Source organism: Carassius carassius, chromosome 34 (assembly GCF_963082965.1).
Source record: "Carassius carassius chromosome 34, fCarCar2.1, whole genome shotgun sequence".
NCBI lineage: Eukaryota > Metazoa > Chordata > Actinopteri > Cypriniformes > Cyprinidae > Carassius > Carassius carassius.
This window is the reverse complement of record NC_081788.1, coordinates 9,338,913-9,364,509: the sequence shown is the minus strand read 5'-3', so window position 1 is coordinate 9,364,509 and position 25,597 is coordinate 9,338,913. Positions and strand designations below refer to the sequence as shown.

The following is a 25,597-nucleotide window of genomic DNA, read 5'->3' as shown; positions in this document are numbered from 1 at the left end:
TCAGTTTACTTTAGCAGGACAAAAAATAGAAAACGACAGTATGAGTAACGTTAGTAGTTTTGAAGCCGATTATTCATCTTTCAGATTGACTCGGTCTCCTGCTATCTGTAAATCAATGTAATCGTTTATTTTGCAATAAACGGTCTCCACTGCGCTACCGAGGTCAATATTATCAGTTGTTTACTAGCGTGATGTGTTTGTCCCGCCCAATCTATAGAGTACCGCACTCTGATAGGATGATGCATGTGTCAATAATGCGAGGCTCACTTTTGATTGGCTTCACTTCTTGTGGAGGATACCGATTTACATATTACATAGATACAAAAGTTACGTGCCTAAGCAAAACATGGGTTGGGATTTGTCTCTTTAAATCACATCTGATACATTCTAGGAAACATAAAAATAAGTCATTTTGACGTTATGGCATTTTTCCAAACCTTTATTTTGCATCAGGTCATAGATAAGGCACAATCTTAACATCTATAGGAAATATATTACTGAAATTGACACAAAAATGCTTCTATCATTTTCATATTGAAGTGAGTGACAAAAATATAAATATTCATGTTATTATTGAAATCTCCCTTTTAAACTTCATGATAACAATCAAAACATTGTTTTGAATAACACTGAAATTATACTGACCCTCAGAAGCTCTGGGCCTACCCAAAGAAAATTATTCATGCAAATATCACAGTCACCTGAAACCATTATGCACATACAAGCCATTCAAAGTTTTAATCATTTTTTAAAGGGATTTTTTTAAGTATTACATACACATAACAAACTTTGAGAAGGCCACAAAATCCATGTATTATTCTCTACATTCTTTGTTGTTGGCATTTCAAATTAAAATTTGCCCCAAAAGCAACTGAAATCATAAACAACCAAAATTAAATAGAATATGTGTTATCTGTAATGACACGATGGTGATTATAACCTTTCATAATCGAACTTACATTAATCACAAAATTATCACACATGACTTTAAAAGCTTTTTGATTTGGGAAAAAGGAGCAATGGTTCTTTATCAGTATGTGGTCTTTGAATGTTTAACAATTCTGAGGGAGATTTCTGGCTTGAAGGGGAAAAAGACAAATGGGAGGCTACACAATGTCAAATAAGCTCATACTTACAGTAAGCTTTCTTTGGCATACAAATATCCCTGAACACACTTTAAAATAATAGTATTTTAATCAAAGTGTAGCTAAAGCTAAAGACGGGCAATGCTTGTGACTTCATCATGATTTGATCTAAAAATAATGGCACTACAGTCAGTATCTGTTAGCTTGTGGGCCTTGAAAAAAAAACAGTCAGTGCAAAGATCTGAATTCCCCTTTTTGGGGCGGTCGGGATTGTCCATTCTTTGCTTTCATGAGAAAAAGACATTTGGACACTTGAAAAACAAAAGACCTATTGAAAATAATTATATCCTGGCTCTTCAGAACTTTGCATAAGCTTAAGACGGAGGACTAACAATTCCAGGTAGATTAGTAGTTCTTCTCACTAACCATTTGTGGGTTTGAACAGTGCTTTAGTAAACAAAACTTGCTCTATGTATGGTAATAATCTGCAGAAGAAAATAAAAAAAGCATGGGAGGTCAAGCTTTGATTGTTGGTGTGCTTTTAGACTAAAAACAGAGTTTATAAAACTGATTAAGTCAATCCTCTGTAAAATACTGATATCATAAAACTGCATAATGACAATTACATCAATATTAATACTGATATGTATAATATAACATGTGTTATTATTTATAAGAATATGCCAAATGCTCTCTTCATAACCTGGACAAGTGCTAAAAAAGCCCATGTTACACATGGTACTACAACAGAACAGAACATGTACTTTATGGACAAACACTTGCCCTTCATTATCAATCCCTTAGTAACTCTGGAGTGACATCTGAAGCAGCTCTCACTTTGTTGATATCATTTCTCCATCAACAGCTTTCATTTTCAGTGCATTTGATCATGGCAGAAATGGCCCAATAGAGGGCACTGTTAAGCCACGTTTTCCAAATAGTTCCAATTTACTAAAAAATGAATGCAATAGTTCACGTTCTGCTGAACAACACTGCTTTAGAAGAACAAGAACTACATTCCCAGCACCAGTAAAGCATTGGATGGAAATGTCGGGGAAGGATGGATCAATGGCAAGTCTTTGTTTTCTGTGGGACTGATGTCAAAAGCTGCTTACTAGTGCCAGAGAATTGAATTAACACTGTAATGGTCAAACAATGCATACATAACACAATGTACATTCTTACAGACATGTAAATGAAATAGCGTGAATAAAAACATGAACACACAAGAGACAAAGACATGAAGGGACTGAACAAGAAAACTTAGGTAACAGGCGAACAGGTTCTCCATCCTGATCGATATGCATAGTCAGAAAGATAAAGATCAACACAGCTAAACGGCTGAACTTTAGGTTCAGATCCCTTGGCATATTCAATATTAAAAGATTCATTATGTTCAAACAATTTGTTGGATTAAGTGGTATTACAAGCAAACAAAAGCAATCAAAACGATTTTGCATATTTTGTCAAACCAACTCTTCCAATGTCTTTTTAGAGGAGTAGGGTTTTGCATACACACCCTTTCATTTTCTTCATATAAAACGGCCTCACACACAGCTTCTCCTTATTAGCATGCTTAGCATTAGCTCTTAGCATATTGGACGGTTCAAAGACAACAGGACACCAAAGCTTACAAGTATCGGTGGTTCATCATAAAAGGAGCCAAAAGTTTCCCTTCCCTGCTGAAAAACCCAGCTTGACCCAGCCTAAGTTGCAGTGTGGTAGTACATGAAACTGGACGAAACTGGACTGAATTCTGTGTTGATGAGTCTTAGTCCGAGTCAAGACAGTGACTTGAAGAGGGTCTTAAATGAGGCTTGGTTTCGTGACAGTATCATGTGAACTTTGTGCTCCAGTCCTGAGACAAATCAGACATGCGTGAGTCGGCACAAACCACAAAACATATCCACAGTGTTGCAGCACTCAAGACCGGAATCTGTGTCTGTGTCAAGACCGAGTCCAAATGCCCAGAAAGACCAAAAAAATATGACTGCAGTAGTCCAGTTTTGAGTTCTACAACACTGTTTGACAGGTTTCCTGGCCTTAGCTGGTTAAGCCGGTCTCCCAGCCAATCCAAGCTGATGTTTAGCTTGGCTGAAAAGTGTCCAAAACCATCTTAGGCTGGTTTAAACTAGTCTTTTCATCTAGGTTGTGGAGAAAGAAATCCATGCTTCGGCTTCTAGCATTCAAGTTCAAGAAACCTTCAAGGTCTTTCAGCTCTACCTGCAGCTCATTATTATACAGTTGTCTCGCTCTTCCATACCCTGCTCTTCATACCAACCGAGCCCTGTGATTGGTCAGTTCCGCTAGAGTCCAATTCCACCACGGATCCCTTTAGACTTCCATTAGGTGCTGAAACTGTCGTCAACAAGGCCGTCGCAGTGACATTTGATGTCATATTTAGAGGGAACAGGCTCTGCTTTGACTCTCTCTCAGCCGCGGCGGCCAGTTTAAGATTGTCTTTGCTAGTGCTGCGATGTTTAGCGTTCTGTTGCATGGCAGACCTACACGCCACCGAAGGCAACAGGGGAAAAGGTTTTCTACTTCCGCTGCTACCACCATCGCTACCTTCTGAAGGGCTCGTCGCTAGTCCCTCCCCTCTGTGCCGCCCATTGGTCAGAAGTCCGTTCTGACCCTCTGAATGACTATTCCGTAGACTTCCATTCTCACTGGAAGCGTGTTTGTGTAGATGGTGGATGTTCGATTGCTCTGTCGCAGAAGGTCCCAAAGCACCCATGCTACCTCCTCCACCTGCCCTGAGAGCTTTGAGGCGGTAATGCCCCCTGCCGTCCCCCCGGTGATGGTACTGGGTGTTTCCACCCCTGGTTTTACTACAAGCCTTCCTCCTTTGAGGCTGCTGGACAGGCAGTAGACTGGGCAACAGATTATTAGCTGGCTTGTTGTTCTCCGTGCTTGTACTTGTGTTGGTATTAGTTCCCGTTGGCGCTCGGGTGGCGTTATTCACATTGTCTTGAGCCCCTTGAAGGAGGTTGGTGAGTTTGCAAGGCCCGGCGGCGATGCTCGTCGTTCCACTTTGAGTAGATGATGACCTGGCAGAAGAAGAGTAATTGTTGGTGTCCGTCGGTGGGTGGCATCCTACAAAAAGTTGGGAGCCCCTTTCCGAGGCACTCTGGACGCCTACGGTTGCAGTGCAGGGGTGGGAATAAGCTGCCATGGGCTGGGAGCGACGGTAACCCGGACAACAACTTAGCCACGCTGCCTGGACATCCAAACGCTTGAAACAGTGATGGAGCACCAAGAAGATCCCTAATCCGGTAGCCGTTCCACCGTACAGGCAGCTAAAGAGTTTCCGCTCTCTATCCACGTGCCAAACGGCCATAGCGCCGCAACACCACAGCCCTACAAACACGAACTGAGTTGCCACCAGCACCAAACACTGGACCTTCAGTGAGTACTGGTCCTCCAATGTCATCCTGGCATTCACTGGGCCCACCACAGAGTCTGCTGAGAGCAGGCTGGTGCTGCCACTGATTGCCGGTTGGCTCTCAGGTAAAGTTGAGGGGATGGAGGAGGAGCAAGGAGGATCTTTGGACTCCTGGAGGTTTTGGCGCCTCAGGCAGACAGCAGTGCACAGGAAGTAGATCCAGGTCACAGGAACGATCAGTCCAGCTGGAATGAAGAAAGCCCCGAAACTGGGTTGCCATACCAACCAGCAGCTGGCGAAAGGTCAAAAGCATTGAAAAAGGTCAGAGAGGGCAAAGGCGGCAATTAGTCAAATAACAGAAACACAAAGCAAGCTCTGTTTGAAACAGATACTTTTTAAAGAGCCTGTAAACCATGTGTTATAAATTTGTAGCAAGTATCAGACAGTTAGAGAAAGAACAGAAACTAATAAAAAACTCTGTATGACCTCAGACAATTTCATTTTATATTAAGTCGCCAATCTGTCTGTAAGTATGTGACAAAAGCGCAATAAAATTCGTAACAAAAATATCACTGTTAAGGCCTAATTATGATTTGCAGTATTTGCAGTCTCATAAATGACAAACACTGAAATGAAATCTTTTTGGGGGGATATTTGGGTTAATCTTTTCAAAATGTTTCAAATAAAATGCCTGTTTTGCTTAGCATTCTTTATGTTTCAACAAGTCAGAATTCATCATAACATATGTTCTGTAAAAGCATTTATTTATTTAAAAAAAAAAAATCTATATATATATATCATGGTTGTGACATAAAATAAGTTCAAGTATTAAAAAATTAAAAAAATTATATATATATATAAGCTGTGATATATAAATATGAATAGTTATATATAGGATATAGTTATATGAGGATATACAATATTAATAGCAAACTAATGACAGGTAAACTTGTGGAATATTTGTTGACCTATATATCAAGAATCAGCATTATAATGTTAACATTATTTAGGTTGTTGATTATAGAAATTTTTAAAACTAGACGTTAGAGACTAGTTTTTCAATGTTTTCAATCACGGTACTCACTAAGGAATGTTGTCTCCATAGTTACTGATGTTTACAGCTGCAGTGATACCACATATGATGAGTGGGACCCCGTCGGCTATCAAATAAAACCTGTTGAGGGTAACAGAGATAGAGGACAGAAGACTGTTAATGGTCATTTTGCAAGAGCTAACCATGTTAACATAATTAATCATATAAAAAAAGTGAAGTATTGAATAAACTGAAATAAAGGATGGCCTAGAAATAAGTCTAGAAAGAAATTGCTTAAAAATTTAAACGGGTGTAAAGCTACTCTCTGTAATATTTCCTACAGATGTTCCATTTGGCCTTTGCCCTTTGCCTGGTATAAAAATGTTTGTGTGGTCTATAGATTAGGCATTTCTGTCACTGTCTGTCAGTATAGAGCAGAGTCTGGGCTCCAGACAGTGTAGGAGAGTGGGGAAACATAGCAGGATTTATCCCAGGAGGCAGGCGTGGGATCTGGCCAGACCTCCCCAGGGGATGTGGAGAGCACGGAGGTCTAGAGTAAAAACAGAGAACACAGACTAGAGGGAACGAATATATTTGCATGCATGTCTCTCAGATATGTGAAAGTTAGCCTTTACTAGTCCTATCCCTTGTTTGATTTACAACGTCTCTGTCCACTTTTCTCTTTTTCCATTCCCCCATTTGCTCTCTTTTTTTCTCTGACTCTCCATAAGAGCAGATGGGAATCAGCTTTTATCTGGACAATGGTGGTCTTTGATTAGTTTTTTTACATCATGGTGGTCCATTCAGTTGCTCTCAAAAGCCCATTTTGCTCCTGTAAATGCCTATCAATAGTTTCTACTCAGGAAGTGCTAATTCAATATGACATCTGCCCATAAAAATGTCAATGTTTCATGAACGATTTGAAATATGACGACCACTCTGAATACAGCAAGAGTTCTGATGGAACCCATTCACTTCCTTTGATGATGATGATGACAAGAAACTTTTAATGTTGTCATCAAATGTAATGTTCACGATGTTACAACTTACAGACTTTCAAACAGTATTATTTCTTAAGAATGAAATCTGAATTTAAAATGCATTACATATCTGTCACAAAACTCATGTATTCAAGGGATATTGTTGTGTGGTGAAATCAGTTTCAAGATCCCATCCCCCACTGAATCCTATCCACTTTCCTCAATGCCTCAAATAACTTTTTTAACCATTTAGCGCTATGCTAAGCTAGTATCCTAAACTGTTACCTTGCTAATCGAAGTATAAGTGAAACTTCTGACTGCAGTGGTTTTATTCAAATAAACTAATCCTAGAATTTTCTCAAAGGTGTTTGGACAAAAACAATGGCAATAAAAAGGCCTTTAAATGATAAAATTACCTCACCTCTCTATCTAGAACAAATACAGTCCAGATAGGCCTATTACAAATCATTTTTGTTCTGTGAGAGTTTTATGGGCACTGGGGCCTAATTATAGAGAGGAAAAACTAGGTATCTGATAGTTTGAGTGTGCATGTGAACGATACATCTACAAAAACAAGCCGTTATTAAATTAGACAGTAAAAGAAATGGACACAGCGACCCCATTGGAACTCAATTGAGACAAGTGAAGCCCATTTTTACAGTTTTTTAGCACTTCCGTTTCTGACGCGCAGACTCAAACTAAGCTTGATGACGTCAGCAACCTGTCTGACTGATGTAAATCTTCTAGTAGCTGTGCGTGCAAACTGCCATCGTTAATCTTGCAGAGACGGCGAGCTTGATCGGGGAGTTCTTTGGCATGAGTGAGCAGGAGTCAGTATTTTGATTAATTATTTTGCATAGTATTTTAAAATGTAACGCCAGGGCTTGTATCTATGTGCTTCTCTCTTGACATCTCCCCGATTGCCCGCGAGTTTCTCTTCCTGTCTGTACGGTAATTTCTCTACTGTGCGACAGAGAGTAGAGTGGTTATGATGCAATCGTTAGCCTATTTTTACAAAAACTGTTTCTATGGGGCCATAATGTAACATAGAAGGTAATGGAGCCCTTTATACATTGTTGTGTATCTTAAGAAATAAATAATGGACAAATGGAGTCTTGATGCCTCAGATGTAAAGTTATTCGCTGTCAAAGTGACGCCAAAATGAATGGGAGTCAATGGGATGCTAACGCAAGTGAAGTTCTGCTACAAGATGGCGGCACGTGGCCGACTTCAACTTCCGGTCGACTTCCTTCCCGCCTGGTTATTAACCATCTCATGCTTCCAGCCCTCCATGATGACTTCACTGACCTGAGCATGGGCCGCTGGGTTGGTTGTACAGCAGTTTCTCCTTCTAGTTGCTGTGGAGTCCTTAATAAGGCTTCTTTATAGATGACTCTGGCGCTAACCCCGATCCATAACAAAGTGGACAGAGAAGAGTAGTGAAGAACAATCCCCACCTGACACAAACATATACATACATGAGTAAAACAAGTAACACAAGAGTAAATATATAAATAGTAAATAAATACATTAGCACATAAAAAAGATATATATACATAATTTCTAGAAGTAATGTGTAGTAATTTTTTTTTTTCAGAACAATGCCAAATTAAAGCTGATATGTGATATAGGAATGGGGACTTACTGCCTGGCATACAATCGGGTAGCCGGTCAGAGTGATGCCTACAGCAAATACGGCAGATGTCATTGCGATGTGGAAACAAGTGTTTAGGAGTGTGTGCCAACTCTTCCTGGTGATTCTGATAGAGCTGGTGGCAAAAAAAGGAAAAAGAAAAAAGAAACTGTTGAGAAATTTCACAGTTTGGCCAAAAGTATGCTGACATCGATATATAATTCTAATTTAACTGGCTATCCAGTCATAACAAATCATGCAACGACATTATAGAATTGCGTTACCTTGTAGCAACAGTTTGCAGGACTGATTTATTTGATTTTTTGGGTGTATTGACAAAATCTTGGTCATGTATAGTATATGTTTTCGGTCTCAGAATTGTTACATAAAGTATACTGTATATGTGGCATTTTAGCAAAGTGAGACAAATACCTGTGATGCAGTATATATGTGATGATGATGGTGAAGAGACAGAGGAGCAGCACTGCAGTACAGGTGTAGATCACTGGATGGAGCACTTCCACTGGAATCGAAGGTGAACTCGGGAAATCTGGCAACTCCTGAACATTGACAGGAAAAATGGAGAAAATCTTTTAAAACATTTATACACATGACTTCGTAGCCGAACTATATCACTAGGACATCTAAAAAAAGAGTCTAAGAAATGCCACTTTTTTCGGTCTGATGCAATCTTCTAGGCCAATACTGCTGATAATGATAGTAACAAATGGAATGAAACATTTAACTAAAGGGAACATTTTCGGTGAGGAGAAATGGATATATATAGCTATTTAAATATAGCCATTTCTTCTCATAAAAAAGGTTCAGAGAAATTGATCTTTGGTCAGTACTGGGTTCTTTAGTGCCAAGAAGTTTCAAACAATGGCCATCTATTACCAAATTACCTTATTAACAAAAACAGACCTAGATGAAAATTAAAATCCAATGGTGATAGCATATAGCTAAGCTAGTGATATGAGAAAATATATGGTACACACAAAGATTGGATAAAAATTCATTCTTAAATTGATAAAAAAAAAAAAAGTTGATAGTATAAACTTGTGAATAAAATATAACATTACATTTTGAAATATGCAATTGATATTTCTCAAGCATTGTTTTTTTCACAAAGCTCACAAATTTTTACCTGAAGTACAGCGTAATTGCTTAGCACAGAGCAGCGCAGTGTAGAGGTGGACGCATCACTATGGGCCAGCTGACAGCCATCTAGACTCCATCTCCCATGATGCTCCAAAGCCTGCAAACTCCAGTGGGCAGCAACAGGGTCATTTCCAGGTGATGTGTGTCGTAGTGACACAATAATGGGATCAGACTGGTTCCACATGCTACATCCATCTGACAGATGAGATGAGAGAGAGTTTCCATCTGTGCTCTGGGAAAAGTTACTATCCTGAATTGAATATTTTATGAGTCTTCTCCCAAAGTGCCTGTACTGCATCAGTATACAACCAGCTACTCAGAACACTGTTAAAATTTTATGAATGTTTTCAATCCCTTGAATGTTTGAGCCGAAAGCAACCCACCTAGGCCAACGTAGATAACTGGAGTGTTGACACCACGTCTGCGTGCAAGGTCCAAATGTCCTGTAAAATTGCTGGTAAATGGGAAGAATCTTCCATTGCGGAAAGCCACAAACTGCAGCTTACAGTCAGGAGGAGCATTCGGTGGAAAAAGAGATGCAGGGAGAGACACTGAAGCAAGAGCCACTGCGTTCTAGAGAGAGAAAAACAAGACACCGACAACCAAAAAAGTATATTAAAGCAAAAACCGGTAGGTTTCAGTGATTAGACCATGGCTAAAAGGCTTGTTTTTACATGCATGAAATAATAATAGTAGGAAAATGATAGATACCAATGATTATGACAATAAACTTTTTTTTTCTGCAACATAAAAGCAAGTGCGAAATTAATGTTATGATTTTGGGTCCTAAACTGCATGCTAATTGCAATTAGATAAAAATTGCAATAAGCTGATACATATTTACCGCAGGCATATTACATATATATATATATAAAATGACATCTACTCACAAGTGTACACTTGCACACAATCCATGACAAACCTTGAGATGAAAAGCATTCAGCGAGGTGTTGTGTGTTCCTGTGGTGCAGCGAAAACGCAGTTGCTGCTCAAGGGAAGATTCAATCCCATCATGCCCCTGGCTCCCTCCTGCCCCCTCTCGTCTCTGATAGACCGTGCAGCTCATGCCAGTAAAATGAGCAGGACGAATCATGTGAGCCTCCATCACAATGTTACTTGAATTCTAAGAAAGAGAGGACATTTGCCAATTTGGTGTTCAAGTTTCATTTCTTATTATGATCAATATTGAAAACAGTTGTGCTGCTTCATATTTTTTGTGGAAACCATGATACATATTTTATCAGAATTCTTTGGTGAAGGGAAAGTTCAGAAGAACAATGTTCATTTTGACCTTTTTTTTGACAATGTAAATGCAATTATGCCTACTTTAACTACCTTTTTTATCAATTTAATGCAGCCTAGCTGAATAAAAATATGATATGTGAAGGTGCCATGATTAAAAGCGTACTTTGGAGAGGTCCTGTGCGTGAGAATGCAGCTGAGGCCAGGCGAGATTCTCCAGTGTGTAGACGATTGAACTGCAGGCTCTCTCCTCTCTCTGAGCTCGAACTAGAATCTGATCATCTGCCTGCATCAGGTTACTGCCCATTTCAACCAGGACCTCGGACAGCTGGGATGAAGGAGTGCATGCTTATGTAAGGACACAAATGCATTGAAATATATGCACTGCTGAATACTATGTTCTACTAACCTCACGCAGTTCTGTCACATAGTCCATGAATTTGTGCATCATCTGAGCCACATAAAGAACATCCACCGTGTCTGTGAAACCGGCGGCTTCCATTGTGTATGACCGCACCTGGTGTGCCAGAGTCACAGCATTGGAGGTGTTGATGGGCATCTGAGTGAGAATTACAGGGACAAAATTAACAATGAATATAAAATTAATAAAAACATATTAGAATGATTTCTGAAAGATCATTTGACACTGAAGACTGGAGTAATGATCCTGAAAATTCAGCTTTGCATCACAGAAATAAATTACAATTTCAAATACATTCAAATAGAATACATTTATTTTAAATTGTAAAATAAGTATTTCACAATATTATTGTTCTCACTGTATTTTTGATCAAATAAATGCAGCCTTAATGAGCATAACATACTTTCAAAACCATATAAAATCATATTTTAAATATTTTTATTGTTGAATATTAAGCAGAAATGAAACTGATAATATGTTTTCTCCCTTTTTATGTTGCACTATGGAGCAGAATGTATCAAAATGTATATTCACTAGAATGTATAGGTGTCTTGCCAACTGGCCCTTGTTGAACCAGAAAATAAAAGGTATTGAATGTACACTGTAACAGAACACACAATATTGAAAAACTGTACTTGCAGATATTATAATATTAATTAAATAAATGTCCACGTAAATGTACAACAGTATGTTTTTTAACACTTTTTAAAAAAGGCATTTTGGAATAATGTCAAAATATAAATATTTACATCATTATGTTTTAATTATTTAAAAGGCGCATTAAAGTACACTTATTTTGATGTGTTGCCTAAAATACTAAATGACATGTAATGTACTTTATTAATATTTTATGTGTAGTGTTTGATTTCAGGTAAAACCAATTTATTATAAATGTACTAAATTGCTATTTCATTAGAGCATTTCAATAAAAGATAAATAGAAATATAATTAGAAATGTTTCAAATAGAAATCACATTAAAGTATTTTTAAAAGTATTTTAGTTTACAAAAATGCTTGTCAGTACATTTGGCAGTACACTTTAACTAAATTTCAAAAACAATACAAGTAATAATTATTTACAACTTATAACTTATGTCTTTAAGCGGGTCAAAAAACAACAACAACTCTTAAGCCCAATTGCATTCAATATTAAATTAAATTATAAACATTTGTTTTTAAATGCAATGCACATTCAGCAATAACATTACACTTAGTTCTTGCTTAATTACATTCTTGTAAAGTATATCATTTCTGTAATATGTACTCATTTGAAAAGAATGCTAGAGTGTACTTCTTTTTTCACAAGAGGCTGCTAGGCCTTTCATAGTGACTTACAATTGGGGGATGCATAAAACGATTCTTCTTAAAGAGGCAAACATACACAGGAAGTGCTTGAAATACCAAGTTTTAGACGTTGTTCAAATAAGTACAAGCTAGAAAAAGAAGGAATAAATAAAGATAAGGGTTTTTTTGTTTGTTTGTTTGTTTGTTTACGATGAAGCCTAGTAGTTTCGAAGGAGATGAGTTTTCAGCTGTCGCTTGAAAATTGTCAGGGATTTAGCATTCTGGAAGGGGTGGGAAGATCATTCCATCAGCCAAGAATGGTGAACGAGAATGTTCTTGAAAGTGATTTTGAGCCTCTCTGTGATGGTACCACGAGGCATCGCTCCCTAGCGGATCGCAGACTTCTGGAGGTGATGTAGATTCATAATAGTGAGTGGAAGTAGGTGAGTGCTGAGACTGTGGCTGTTCTATATGCAAGCATCAATGCCTTGAACCTCATGCGAGCTGCAACTGGTGACCAGTGCAAGGAGATAAAGAGAGGTGTAATGGGCTCCTTTGGATTTGTTGAAGACCAGTCATGATGCTGCATTCTGAATCAAAGGGTTGATTGTGCTTGATGGAAGTCAGAAGAGCATTGCAGTAGTGCAGCCTAGAAATGACAAGGTCCTGGACAAGAAGTTGTGCAGCATGCTCCGTTAGAAAGAGCCTGATTTTCTGATGTTGTGCAATGCAAACCTGCAAGATCGAGCAGTCTTTGCAATGTGGTCTTTGAAGGTCAGCTGGTCATCAGAGGTAACACCAAGATTTCTGACAGAAGTTGATGGGGTAATTGTAGAAGAACCTAGCTGTATGGAGAAATCATACTGTAGAGCTAGAATGGCAGGGAAGACAAGAAGCTCAGTCTTTGCCAGGTTCAGCTGTAAGTGATATTCTTTTATCCATGCTGAGATGACCGCCAGGCAGCCTGAGATCTGTGCAGCTACCATTGGATAATCTGGTTGAAATGAAAGATAGAGCTGTGTGTCATCAGCATAGAAATGGCAGGAGAATCCATGTGCCTGTATGATGGGACCCAGTCATGTCGAGTATATGGAGAAGAGGAGGGGTCCATGAACTGATCCCTGAGGAACCCCTGTGACCAGTTGATGTGCTTCGGATACCTCCCCTCCCAAAGCCACCCTGAAAGACCTATCAGTAAGATACCAGCGAAGTGGTTTGGTTTGGTTAGTAGTAATTTTATTTTTAAACAAGACCCTAGACTGTCACTAACCAGTATGAGGGTATGCAGGATCCGTGTGATGTCATTAGTATAGAGACACTGAGAGTAGTCTCCCTCCTCCCAGTGTCCAGAGCGGTCACAGTTACGTGAAGCCTTCTTCTGCTCCACGCCGCCCCCTATGGTTAAAGAGGGGTAGCGCAGCTGCAGACAGTAATGGTATGAGGTGATGCCAGCCAGAGTTCTAGGCCACCTGAAGCCAAAGACAGGAACAGGTGACATATTGCCATACATTTCTAGATAAGAATTACTAAACCATAGTTAAATTTGTAGGACAAATCACTTACCTGAACTCCCCTCGGTTGTTAGTCACTCTCTGCTCTGGGCAGAAGGAGGCGCTGTTCTCCAGAACCACTATCTCCACACTGCGCGAGGCATTCCCACGGTCCGTGGACACCACACACTCCCACTCACCACTCGCCTCAATGTGGACATTTGACAGGATCAGCTCACTAAAAAAATTTAGTAATAATATACTGTTTATTGCTTATTAACTATAACGTTAACCTGTTCTTTCACAGCATTATCGCAAATTAAACGATCCTTCTCTGCGCGTCTCTCAGAAACCAAACAGCTGTAGCCTAATAATCAGTTAAGATACATTCACATTTTCTACTGCTTGATATGTCTATTTAAATGTTTTAAACTTTGTATGATGGGCTACATATTTCTCTGTCTCACTCTCTCTTTCGGAGACGGCATTTATGCAGGTATATTCTTTATAATTTGTTCAGATTTGCATTTGTGCATAGTAAAAAAAAATATTTTTTATTTGTTTCAACCTCCATGTTCTCTAATCAGCTATTTATATTCCATTGTGCACTACAAAAACATGCGTTGCATCAAATTTCTTAATATATTAAAATAGTAAAAAAATCACAATAACTATCAAACGTATTCAAGACCAACAGAATACAGTATATATACACATATATAGCTAAATGATGGTTAGTCTCTTGTATGTGTTACCTGGTGATGAAGGTGCAGTCATGTTGTACACTCTCTTCCAGGTGGACTCCACTGGTAGGGTCAGTGGTGACAGAATGACCGTTGTGTCGCCAGTGAAGAGAAGTGGCTTTGTCCACCAGTGAAGCAGTGCAATGGAAAGGCAGCCTGTCCCCCTTAAACACGACCTGTCGTAGCGAGGGCAACAGAGACAGCGTGTGCAGCTCCAGCGGACCCTCTGAGGAGCAAAATCATTTCAAAGAAAAACATTTCATTCACAGAAGAAAAAAAAAATCTTACGGACTACTTAAAGATTTATTGTAGCTTTCTGTTCTTAAACCAAATCTTAGTCCGATAAATTATTACTGTTTTTACTGTATTTTAGATTAAATGAATATGGCCCATATTTGTTGTGGACATTATGTGTTAGAAGATTAGACCTTCACTTTTCTATGGATCAGAAATTATTTATGTGCTTTCATCTGTATTCATCTTTATTTCTAATAGACTGCACCGTTAAAAAACTCTGTTAATAACTGAAACAAATTCATTGTATTACTTTGAGCTCTTTGTGTGTTTTGTTGATATGTAATCATTCAAAATCAGCTTTTCTTGGGAAACAGCTTTGGTGAACCAGTTCCTTGTCGAGGCCTGAGGACATGTATTCACAACTGCAAACCTGCAGTACAGAGGGATCTTTCCCAGTCGGTCACAGCTATGTGCTGGCCAACATAAATATGTTTAAGGGCAGCGGAGGAAGAGATGGTGAAATGAGCTGATATTAAAACAGTAACAGGCCACAGTTTGAGGCCCAAAAATGCAGTATGGCTAACAGAAAGATGAGATGAGGTTCAACAGAAATTCCCTGAGAAATATAATCAGACCCCTGTGGCAAAAGTCAGAGAAATAGGGATTCTTAAGCAAATATACTTGATCTTAGCTGGCTTAGACACAAAGATTGAGCAAAACTGAAATTCAGCCAAAATAGCAAAACTGATCAAAGACTAAAACGCTGTTCACACAGAGATGCATTCCGCTGTATATGCATATATTTTGTAATTATAATAATTTTATCCTCCACAGCAAAATTTTAAATAGTCATATTCAAATTGCTACATGTACTTAAAATATATTATTCTTTTTTTTGTTCAAAACAAAGCTATAGCTGAGTTTAAAAAATAAATTTCAATACTAGAAATTTCTAGTTTAATTATGATTGTTATTATTTCAATACTAGCAATAATAATAACTGTTATTATTATTAAAAGTAAAAATAATACATATTGAAGAAATACATGTTATAATAAATAATGTAAATATATTAAATAATAATAATCTAAGCATATTTCAAAATAATAATGTATTTTTTGTCCAAAACAATTGTTTAGATTTTTTATTATTATTATTATTATTATTTTATTTATGTTTTTTTATTTTATTTATTTTTGCTATAAAACTACCCTGAGAAATATTTCATGGAACAAAAAAATGTGACAACTATCCCCAGTCACTTGTATGTACACTAAAATACAACATAATTGAACATGATTTTGTATAAGGTTTATATTAATTTTGCTCACCACAGCTGAGGTCACTCTCTCTCAGGAGACGCAGGGGTTTGTTCTGAAGTCTTCTGGGATACGCACAGAGTGTTTCGTCCCCAAGCCGAGCAGAACTGCTGCGTAAAAAGCCTGGCACCCAGCGCAGACCGCAGTCACATGACAGGAAATCAGAATGAAAGTTCCTAATGAGCAGACATTCAGAGGTTAGAATTAGATAAACCTTGTTCTTCGGGAGAAGACAAATCACATGGCATTTTATTTATTTAATACAAAGACATTTACACATTTTAAGTGCGACCTCAGAAATATTTTTAGGTCTACTTTATGTCATGCTAAAGTGCTAATCATGACCCTAATGGTTACGGGAACAGGGTGAGATCAGATATATTCATTCCAGCTGCATTATGGGATTATACTGTCATACCTGATAAAGAACTAGTCTTCATTTAATAGCAGTTTAACCACTTCTAGGGAATAGAGTTGTGAAATATAGACGGATATGCACAATCTTAGCTTTGTTCTAAAATGATCAAATAATCACTGACGATAAGCATGCCAGAAATCCCTGGAATATCTCTTTCTATAAAAATTTTTTTTTTAAAAATCAGCACGTGCACCATGAGAGCAATGACTTTTACTCACACCAGCTTTAAAGAGTGTAACTCCAAGAACAAATGCGGGTCCAGAGAGGAAAAAATGTTTCCAGAGATGTTTCTATTATGGAAGAACACAAAACATTTCACAATAATTAAATACGAAAAGAACATTATAAAATGCATCATTTGCAATAAATACTGTGTATATCCACTTAATACACAGTATTACAATCATCTTAAAAAGCTGAAACGATCAAATATATGTTATCCTCTGCAGCACAGCGACACTTTTAAGAGCGGTAGTGTTCTTCTGTGTTGTTGCAGTCCAATAAATATTTGTTTCAGAAATAATGACTTACAATTTTGTGAGGTTGGTTAGGCCCTGGAACACTTCTGAAGTCAGGCAGCCAATTCGGTTACTGGATAGGTCACTGTACAGATTACAGTAAATCAGATGCATTGTTATTTTTGATGATCAGTGATTACTACTGTTATTAGTTCAATTACAGTCAAGATACTATATACCAGCTATACACCACAGTCTATAAATATTTTAAGTTATGCTCACCAAGGCTATGTGTATTTGATGAAAAACAGTCTCTCCGGTAAAGTATAGTAATATTGCAAAAATATTATTACTATTTAAAATAACTTTTTTTTATCACAATATAGTTTAAAAAGTAATTTATTCCTTTAATGCAAAGCTGAATTTTCAGCATCATTACTCCAGTCTTCAGTGTCACATGACCCTTCAGAAATCATTCTAATATGCTGATTTGATCATTTGGAACATTTCTTATAATTAGCAATGAAGAAAACAGTAGAAATATAGCCTTAGTGACCATAAGAAACTTCTCTAGAACACATAAAAAATGTATTTGTTCCATATTTTGACTGGTAGTATGACTGATTGTTTGGGACTTTTACTCAATTGGTTTCAATTTGTTGAAGAGTAGGAAAAGTACTATGACAGGAAATATAACATGCTCCACTATCAATACATGTCTTTATTTGAATTGATTATTATGTGAACCAAACACACTTCTTCCTACTTAAAAAGTACATTTGCACTGTTAAAAATTAATGTTATTAATGAAAAGACAATCACACTTTAAGTGCAGATTAAGTGTCCACATATGTTTTGAAGCAACTGAGTGCTCTATTAGTAATTGTTATGCTACATGTTGGAAAAATTAGATTTGATTTAAAGGATAAATTACTCTCTATTAAGAACATCTGAGCTACTTATAGATAAACATATATTTCATTCCAATGTCCCAGTCCAATATTACATCTGCACCAAATCACACTCTATGAATTAACACTCAGTTTGAAAAAAAAGAAGGAAAACTGGTTAATGGGCCATTCACATCTTTGCATCTAAAAACATGAGATGCAGTGCTCAGAAATGTGTTTTCCTTCTCGGCCATGTTCCTGTCTAATAAAACAGAAGCCAAAATGCTACTGTAAACAAAAACTTGCAATGCTGATTGGTTTACAGTTCTGGAACTGACATTGATGAGTGGCCACTGCATGTAAAAGTTTAAATTCTTTTATCTTGACACTGTCCTAAAAACACGCCATCATTTGAGTAAACTATGGAAAACTATTAGAATCACATTCTGTGTGAATTTCCCCTAACAGTTCTGTAATTGAAAGTTGCAATTACGCAATGCAATTACGGTCATATTATTGGTAAAAGTGTGTAACTGGTGTCCTGTTATAATAACAGATTATGATCTTAAGGTGTACTTACAGTTTCCGAAGAGCTGTGAGACCCAGGAAGGCTCCAGGCATGATGGTGCTGATCAAGTTATTCCTGAGATCCCTGAGAAACAGACAAACACAGAGACATTAGAGCAGATCAACTTACAGTACATGAGTTCTAATCTAATATTTGAGTAGATTTCCCATGGATTACACTTCTCTGTGTAACAATAGCAACCCCCTTTCCTTCATTTTTTTTTTCATTTTTTCCAGTTACTGTATTCAATATATTCAAATAAAAGAGATAAGATGAATAAATATGTATATGTGCTTTGAAGGAAAATAAATTACATGTTTGTATACTGTATGTGAACCATTACTGGAGACCAAAAACCGCCAGTTCATATATTGTAAGCATAAGATAACATGAAATAAAATATGAAACACATTTTATGTGGCATTGACCACAAGACCTTTTTTCTGCCTTCAACATAGTTTTTTTTGTCCTGTCTCTATTGGAGTAAGAAAGAAATTTCCTGCATTTTTTAAACCATACCTCAAACCGCACCTGGTCCTCTGGCTCAAAATGGAGTCAGATCCCCCAAGCAGAGAAAACAGACACACATCAGAGGAGAAAGAGGAGATGCTCTCTTTAAACAGTGGAGGCTTTTAAAGTGACTCTTCCCACAGTGGAATTACACCTTCACGAGCCAAACCGTAAATATTTGTTTCCAGTACAAGCTTTGAAGGTAGTGTTTCATGCCGCCTCTGTCCAGGCCCAGATCTCTGTGTTTGCTTTTGTCCATCTGTTAAAGCACTTATCAGCATATTCAGCCATTAAAATATGGATTCACACACTAAATACTGATAAATTAATGTTTTTTGGCCTCAAGGGAATTAAAAGGATTATAAAGGTCAACTCAAGTTTAACAATGGTCATGTAAAACAACACCTTTTTATCTTGTCAAAAACAGCTCTGTTCACAGTCACCCATTATTTCGGTGCCTGTCTCTTTAAATGATAATGAGCTACTGCTCACCCCGCCCCTCTCTTCCTAATCCATTGCATCTTCAGTGGCTCTGATGTCGGGAGAAAATGAGGACTTTTATATTCACTTTTACATTCAACTACAAAACACCTGTATTGCTTATGAGACATTGTAGTCACTATATCGCTCAAATGTGGAGAAAATGACAGACAGTGTACTTCTAGCTGAGGGTGGAAATATGCTAATACGGTACAGTCCGTCAGCAGTCATGGGCGGAGCCTAAGCAGTATAGCGTCATAGTGCTCAAGAATCAAAACGATTTAGATTTCTTTGGGATAAAGAAAAATGAGTGAATTAATTATCAATGTAGGGTGGTTGTGTCCACGCACTGCTAAACCACATTTATATGAAAAACAGTGTAAAAGTAAATTTTCTGCCAAATGTCCCCTTTAAATCAAACCATATAAAATACTTATTCCCTGCAGTTCAACATATCAGTTCATTCATTTTTAGAAATTAGATTACATTACATTAAGTTTAGATGGTATATTATATGTATTATAAAAAAAAGATTGCTAATGATAAATAAAAAAGTTATGATAAATTGCATTTTATATGTATTATATAGTATATTGTGCTTTACATAGTATGCAGACTTCAAAAAATATGGAAACATTATTTTGTATTATTTAATTTAATATTTATTAATACAATTCGGTGTATATATAATGAACACACACACACGTATATATATATATATATATATATGCATTTTCCAAGCACTGTTTTATAAAATAAACTAATTTAAATAAAAATTACATAATTATTTAATTACTATTAGAAATAAATAGTGTCATTAATATTAATATTATTTCTAGTAATACTTCTATATCTAATAATACTTATTATTATTATTATAAATTTTATTATATTGTATCACAGACAGTATATTAGAATTAACATTTAAATAAAATATGTATGTGTATATATGTATTACAGAGTGTGTGTGTGTGTGTGTGTGTGTCAGAATATATATATATATATATACACACACACACACTAACATTTTGCTAATAGTGAACGAAAATGTCCTCGACCAATCAGTGATCATCTCGTTCTTAATGTCCTTCATCCATAAAGCTCTATTGGTGCTAAAACTACAGCAAATAAAGACGCAGCATGATGTCATGTGCTGAATATAAACATGAACATTACACAGCTTTGTTAACAGATATGCTATATATATTTGCAGGGAACCAAGACATTAACACCGGCACGACAGAATGCAGTAAAGCGCTGGCCTGTCACATCTGTATGGCCCACTGAGTGCTGCATGATTGACACATTAATAGCTATCAGAGCCAATATACGGAGAGAAGCGGAGGGGTAGAAGGTGAGAAAGTGACCGCAGGAGAAAGTTATGCGCTATTAAATACACGTGTTTAAATTCCAATGACAAAAGAGTGTGACAACAGGGTACTGTAAATAGGACATATTGTAGAGTATTTCAGTCTATGAATGTGAATTGTTGAATGAACCTGCTCACAAATGTGTGTGTGTGCCAGTAGCAGTGCTCTTGGACGGGGAACAATAGCTGTTTCCTGGCTAGCGTGTCCTAACCCTCATTAGCACTGTGATGAAAAGAGAGACTCTACCCACTGTTTCCTCACACACACACCGCTAGAGTGAAGGTCAGAGCAAAGTGTGCTCTCTGTGTGTGAAGATCAACACAACGGCTCTCAGACACTCTCTTATCGCTCAGATGGGGAATGTGGAACAGGGAGAGATCTCTTCCTAAAGTCTGGAGCACACACACACACACACTGCAGAACCGCAATGTCAGCACGGCAGGAGTGATTAAAGACCTCGTGAAATCTGAAGTTGTATGGCTCTAAATCTGTTTGTTATTATGGTAGTATATTCCCAAAGCTCACAAAATGATGTTAACACATTTACATATTTAACATTTACTGTCCTACTTTTCTGGATAAAACTGCTGCTGACTCAGATTGAAGAAATTATGAAATTACAATACATATGTGAATCAAAAAGCACGCTTAAGTTCAGCTGATGTTTAAACTATAACACACATTTCATTGAATTACAAATAACATGCAATTAAGCATCTGAAAACATTTGCATTGAAACTTAATTATATTCTTTTAAAGTATATTATTTCCATAGTACTCTTTTTTTAAAGTGGGCTTTTCTCATAGCAAATAGCAAATCATGTTCATGTCTTTGGATTTCTATGAAAAAAAGGCAAAAGCCATTTGATACGTCCAGTTCCAACTTCCTGTTTCAACAGGAAATGCATCCACACAAGACAGAAAACTGCACTCATCAAATGCTTTCCTAGGGTCTTTAAAACTCACGGTTGGGATCCAAAACCCTTCATGAACTTCACAAAGGATTTATAAAGAACGATTTTTGAGCCGTGTCTTTAAATCACTTACAATGTAAGCCAGAGTCTGCTGAATAATTTCCCAAGCACATGGTTTATGACGGTCTTAGTAAGACCTTATGTAAGAACATGATGATAGGTATTCAAATATACAGATGTTTGAACGGGAAACCTATGACCCACTTCAGTCACCGAACTGAAACAGCATTTTGCAGTATTTTAACTCTTCATGGAGATGTGGGGTATGGCAACTCATAATTATATTACCTTTTGCAAATTGACAATTTAGGGAGGAATATGGTGAGGTGTGTTGCTTTTATAGATTTAGGTGCAAATAGCAGAAATAGCCATTTTGGTGGCGCATGTCATTTCCTGCACAGAGGTTGTTTCTCATTTATTTTTACCGTTTCCTTTCTCTATTTTTTTAAACACTGTTTTTTCCCCTACCGCTGGAGTCCTGAGTAAGGGGGAGCAGAGGTGACCCCGTAATGGCCACTAACACACACATTGGGCTTGTTACACAATGGGGTCCTTATAACCCTACCTTGAAATCAACGTCGACCCACTCCTACCCAAACAGGAAATCTGAATCGGCCTGCTTCTTATTTTTCCAACTCATTTCCTGCTTTTCCTCTCCTTCCTCGAATTATTGGAATAGTTTTCCTTTATCCAGTCTATCCTGAGTCAACATTTCACTTTTATTTGTACTGAAATGATTGCAAATGGTCATCCATTTAAAAACAAATGCACATATACTGTAACAAACCTAATCTGAGAATATACGTCAATGTCATCATTTTATAAATATATAATAAATGGAATCACTACAGATTTATATCTAATTCAGGACTGGCCCTCTTAGATTGAAATATCTAGCATATTTCAAGAGCTGTTTCCTTTATAATTTTTTCAGTAAACCTATGAAGAAGAAGTGCACTTTTGAAGAGTTGCATTTCTGTGGTTAATGTTGATTATATATTTGTTCAATGGCAGAAGGAAGGTATTACGCCAAGATAAACGTTGGGACCGGAATTGTGGAAAATTGCTCAACCCGGTGCTTGAAGAATGTGCTCTTCCAGAAATAAATTAGGCACATGTATTAAAAAAGGAGCATTTGTGCTTTTACCATGTTGCTTCAGTTGGACTCTGGAAGGCTGTTTGCTGTCAAATCATTTGAAGGGACCCAAATGTGGAAGAAAACAAATGCCAAAATCCAGTTTTACTTCATATCATTATCTGAGCATGAACAATCTGAGCATTTGTGTTTCATCTGATAGCCACAGTCTGACACACATACAGAATACAGTGTACACACATATTTACATGATATGTATTTATATTAATTCATTCATTCATTTAACTTTAGATCTTTTATAAAAAGTAAATTATAAATAAGAAATACAATATGCAACATATATGCAAGAAAATAATTCAAAAATAAAACACAATAATTATTACAAAAATGTCGCAAAAAAATGCAGAAACAGATAAAAAGGACCAGGAGAAGAGGCAAAACTATCAATCTATGATTTCCTGATCAACCTGTCAATGCAATAATGGCCACCTATTATGAGGACCTAATTATAAAATAAACATTTAACCAACTCTGAATATAACAACTAAGAATATACCATCAATTAACAATCTTTAAAAGGTTTATATGGTTATATTTAAAAATCAGTTTCCCAATAGAGAAAATAAATGTGATTTTTACTTCCAGAAACCGGCACTTGAACACAATTACAGAAATTCTGCAGCAATTTGCAAATAGTTCAACTATTAATGAGTTGGGAAAAAATGCAATTATCAACTGAAAGCCCTTAATGTTGGGCCGACACACAATATTTTAAGAGTAGAGCACTGAAGCGCTGTCACTAGGCCAGTGTGAGCACAAAGAAACAGCTGTCTGATAGCACAGAGCACAATATGACTGAATGAACCCAGGACAATGACATGCTATGTGTGAACACGGCTGCATGTGGGTGCACTTTGAGATTCAGTCAGTGTGGGTTTTAGGGGGGCACAATGAAAAGGATTTCTTGTGGATGTGAAAGAAGGAAACACAGAGAACAAATACAGAAAGTTGTAAATTCAGTTCAGCTGTGCATTTGAGAGACACAGTAAAAATGCCCTCCCAAAACTACTCTTGTCTGCTCTTTCAGCGATTTTTCAGTGTGAATGTACGCTCTGTCACTTCATCCTGCTTTTGCATTTCGTGAAAAGCCCAGACGCTTTTGGGTCCCGCTAGCAACATAAACACACCCACACTAACACACATACACACACTCACAACACACCCCTTGCCTCGAGTTTATCTAATAGTCACATCTGGAGTCTATCAACTCCAGCGGTTTGCCCCCCTTCTTCCTCCTCACACACTCCTCTGGTCCTGCTCTGTCCCATTCCTTTAACACTTTCTTCACCACAACGCTACTGGATATGAAGCTTGAGACAACTCCAGCAACTGAATGTTCAGTCCCTGCTGTTAGGTGTGTTCAACATCTCAACATCTCAACAAGAACTTCAAATGAACTCCGGAAGAAGAACTTCTTTTGTTGCGCTGTGGAGGAGTTTTGAGAAGTATTTGTGTAAACAGTGAGACCAAGGTAATCTATTCGGGTCAAACCATGTAGTCAAACTTTTGTCAAACTTGTATTATGATACTACAGCTGAAGTGTGTAATTTTTTCCAGTTTTGAGGAACATTCTTCTATTTCAGTTTGAAATACTGAAATAAGATTTCCCTGAAGTTTGTAAATACTGTGGTACTTTCAAAACATTCTGTTTGTTTGAGCATCCTGAACAATCTGACACAGCAACAGCTCAACCAATAGGATGAGTTTGGGGGCGGGGCTATCTATTTGGCTGACCAGTGAAAGATGAGGGGAGAGTTCATGAAACATTCACGTTTCAAAATCGCACGTTTTATTTTTTGCAAGTTAACTAGCCATTTGTTGAAAGTCACGCCAACGAATTTGCACAGTTCAGCTTTAGATTCAAGATCAAATTTAAATGTACCTTTAATTAATATCGTTTTATTTGCATGTTATCCAAAGAACATACACAAAAAAGTTGTTTCTTGTAATATTTGATTAAAATGTAATGACATCACACATCCCTTTTATATTCACTAATATTTCAACCACCTGGATGCATTGTAATATGTAACACCCACTTTTTACAACCCAATCATAAAATTAAGTCCACCCACACTATTTCTCATTGAGTGCCTTTTCAATTTGAAAACACCCTTGTGAAAAAGAAGCACACTTTAACATACTTTTAAAATGTATATTGCTCTATCACAGCATTTGTCCTCTTGAGTATCAAAACACACAATGTGCTATACATTTAGCCAATCACAGAATTGGGTGTTTACTTTAGTTTCTGTGAGAGGAAACTCCCCTTAAATTGAGTGTGTTTTACAGACTGTGAAATTAAGGACGTAAAATATTTTTTTTGCAACTATTGGACCTTTTTTGGTGCAAAAAAAAGCAGTACACTTAAAGGGATGCTCATCTCAAAAAGAAAATTACCCCATGATTAACTCACAATTAAGCCATCCTAGGTGTACACCTACGTCCTACGTCATTCACTGGAACGTCACTCTTTTGTGATTTGTGAACACACATATGACAGTTAGCAAAAGCTATAGATTATGGTTTATACAGTTTGAAATATGGATATTTTTTCTTACACAAATGCACCAATTCACTTCAGAAGGCCTTTATTAGCCCCTTTGAGTCATGTGGAGTACTTTTATATGATGGATGGATACACCTTTTTGGCCTTCGTTGACCCATTCACTGCCATTACATAGCTTGGAAGAGCCAGGTCATTTTTTATATATCTCTGATTCTATTCATCTGAAAGAAGAAAGTCATATACACCTATAA

At 37.1% G+C, this 25,597-nt stretch overlaps 1 protein-coding gene across 1 annotated transcript in view; it reads right to left on the bottom strand.

Moving 5' to 3' along the window:
• Window positions 1-424: 424 nt before the first annotated feature.
• The window catches only part of LOC132115450 (adhesion G protein-coupled receptor A2-like), a 67,054-nt gene continuing 41,881 nt past the window's right edge, over window positions 425-25,597 (bottom strand). Inside the window, exons 3-19 of the mRNA XM_059523934.1 lie at window positions 18,360-18,431; window positions 16,963-17,034; window positions 16,650-16,721; window positions 16,026-16,189; window positions 14,470-14,683; window positions 13,788-13,952; window positions 13,495-13,693; window positions 10,929-11,078; window positions 10,686-10,847; window positions 10,200-10,400; window positions 9,661-9,850; window positions 9,264-9,472; window positions 8,549-8,676; window positions 8,129-8,252; window positions 7,792-7,940; window positions 5,555-5,644; window positions 425-4,762 (exon numbers count right to left, since the gene is read on the bottom strand). Coding sequence (XP_059379917.1) covers window positions 3,322-4,762; window positions 5,555-5,644; window positions 7,792-7,940; window positions 8,129-8,252; window positions 8,549-8,676; window positions 9,264-9,472; window positions 9,661-9,850; window positions 10,200-10,400; window positions 10,686-10,847; window positions 10,929-11,078; window positions 13,495-13,693; window positions 13,788-13,952; window positions 14,470-14,683; window positions 16,026-16,189; window positions 16,650-16,721; window positions 16,963-17,034; window positions 18,360-18,431 — 3,802 coding nt within the window. The 3' untranslated portion in view covers window positions 425-3,321. The remainder of the gene's footprint in view (window positions 4,763-5,554; window positions 5,645-7,791; window positions 7,941-8,128; window positions 8,253-8,548; window positions 8,677-9,263; window positions 9,473-9,660; window positions 9,851-10,199; window positions 10,401-10,685; window positions 10,848-10,928; window positions 11,079-13,494; window positions 13,694-13,787; window positions 13,953-14,469; window positions 14,684-16,025; window positions 16,190-16,649; window positions 16,722-16,962; window positions 17,035-18,359; window positions 18,432-25,597) is intronic.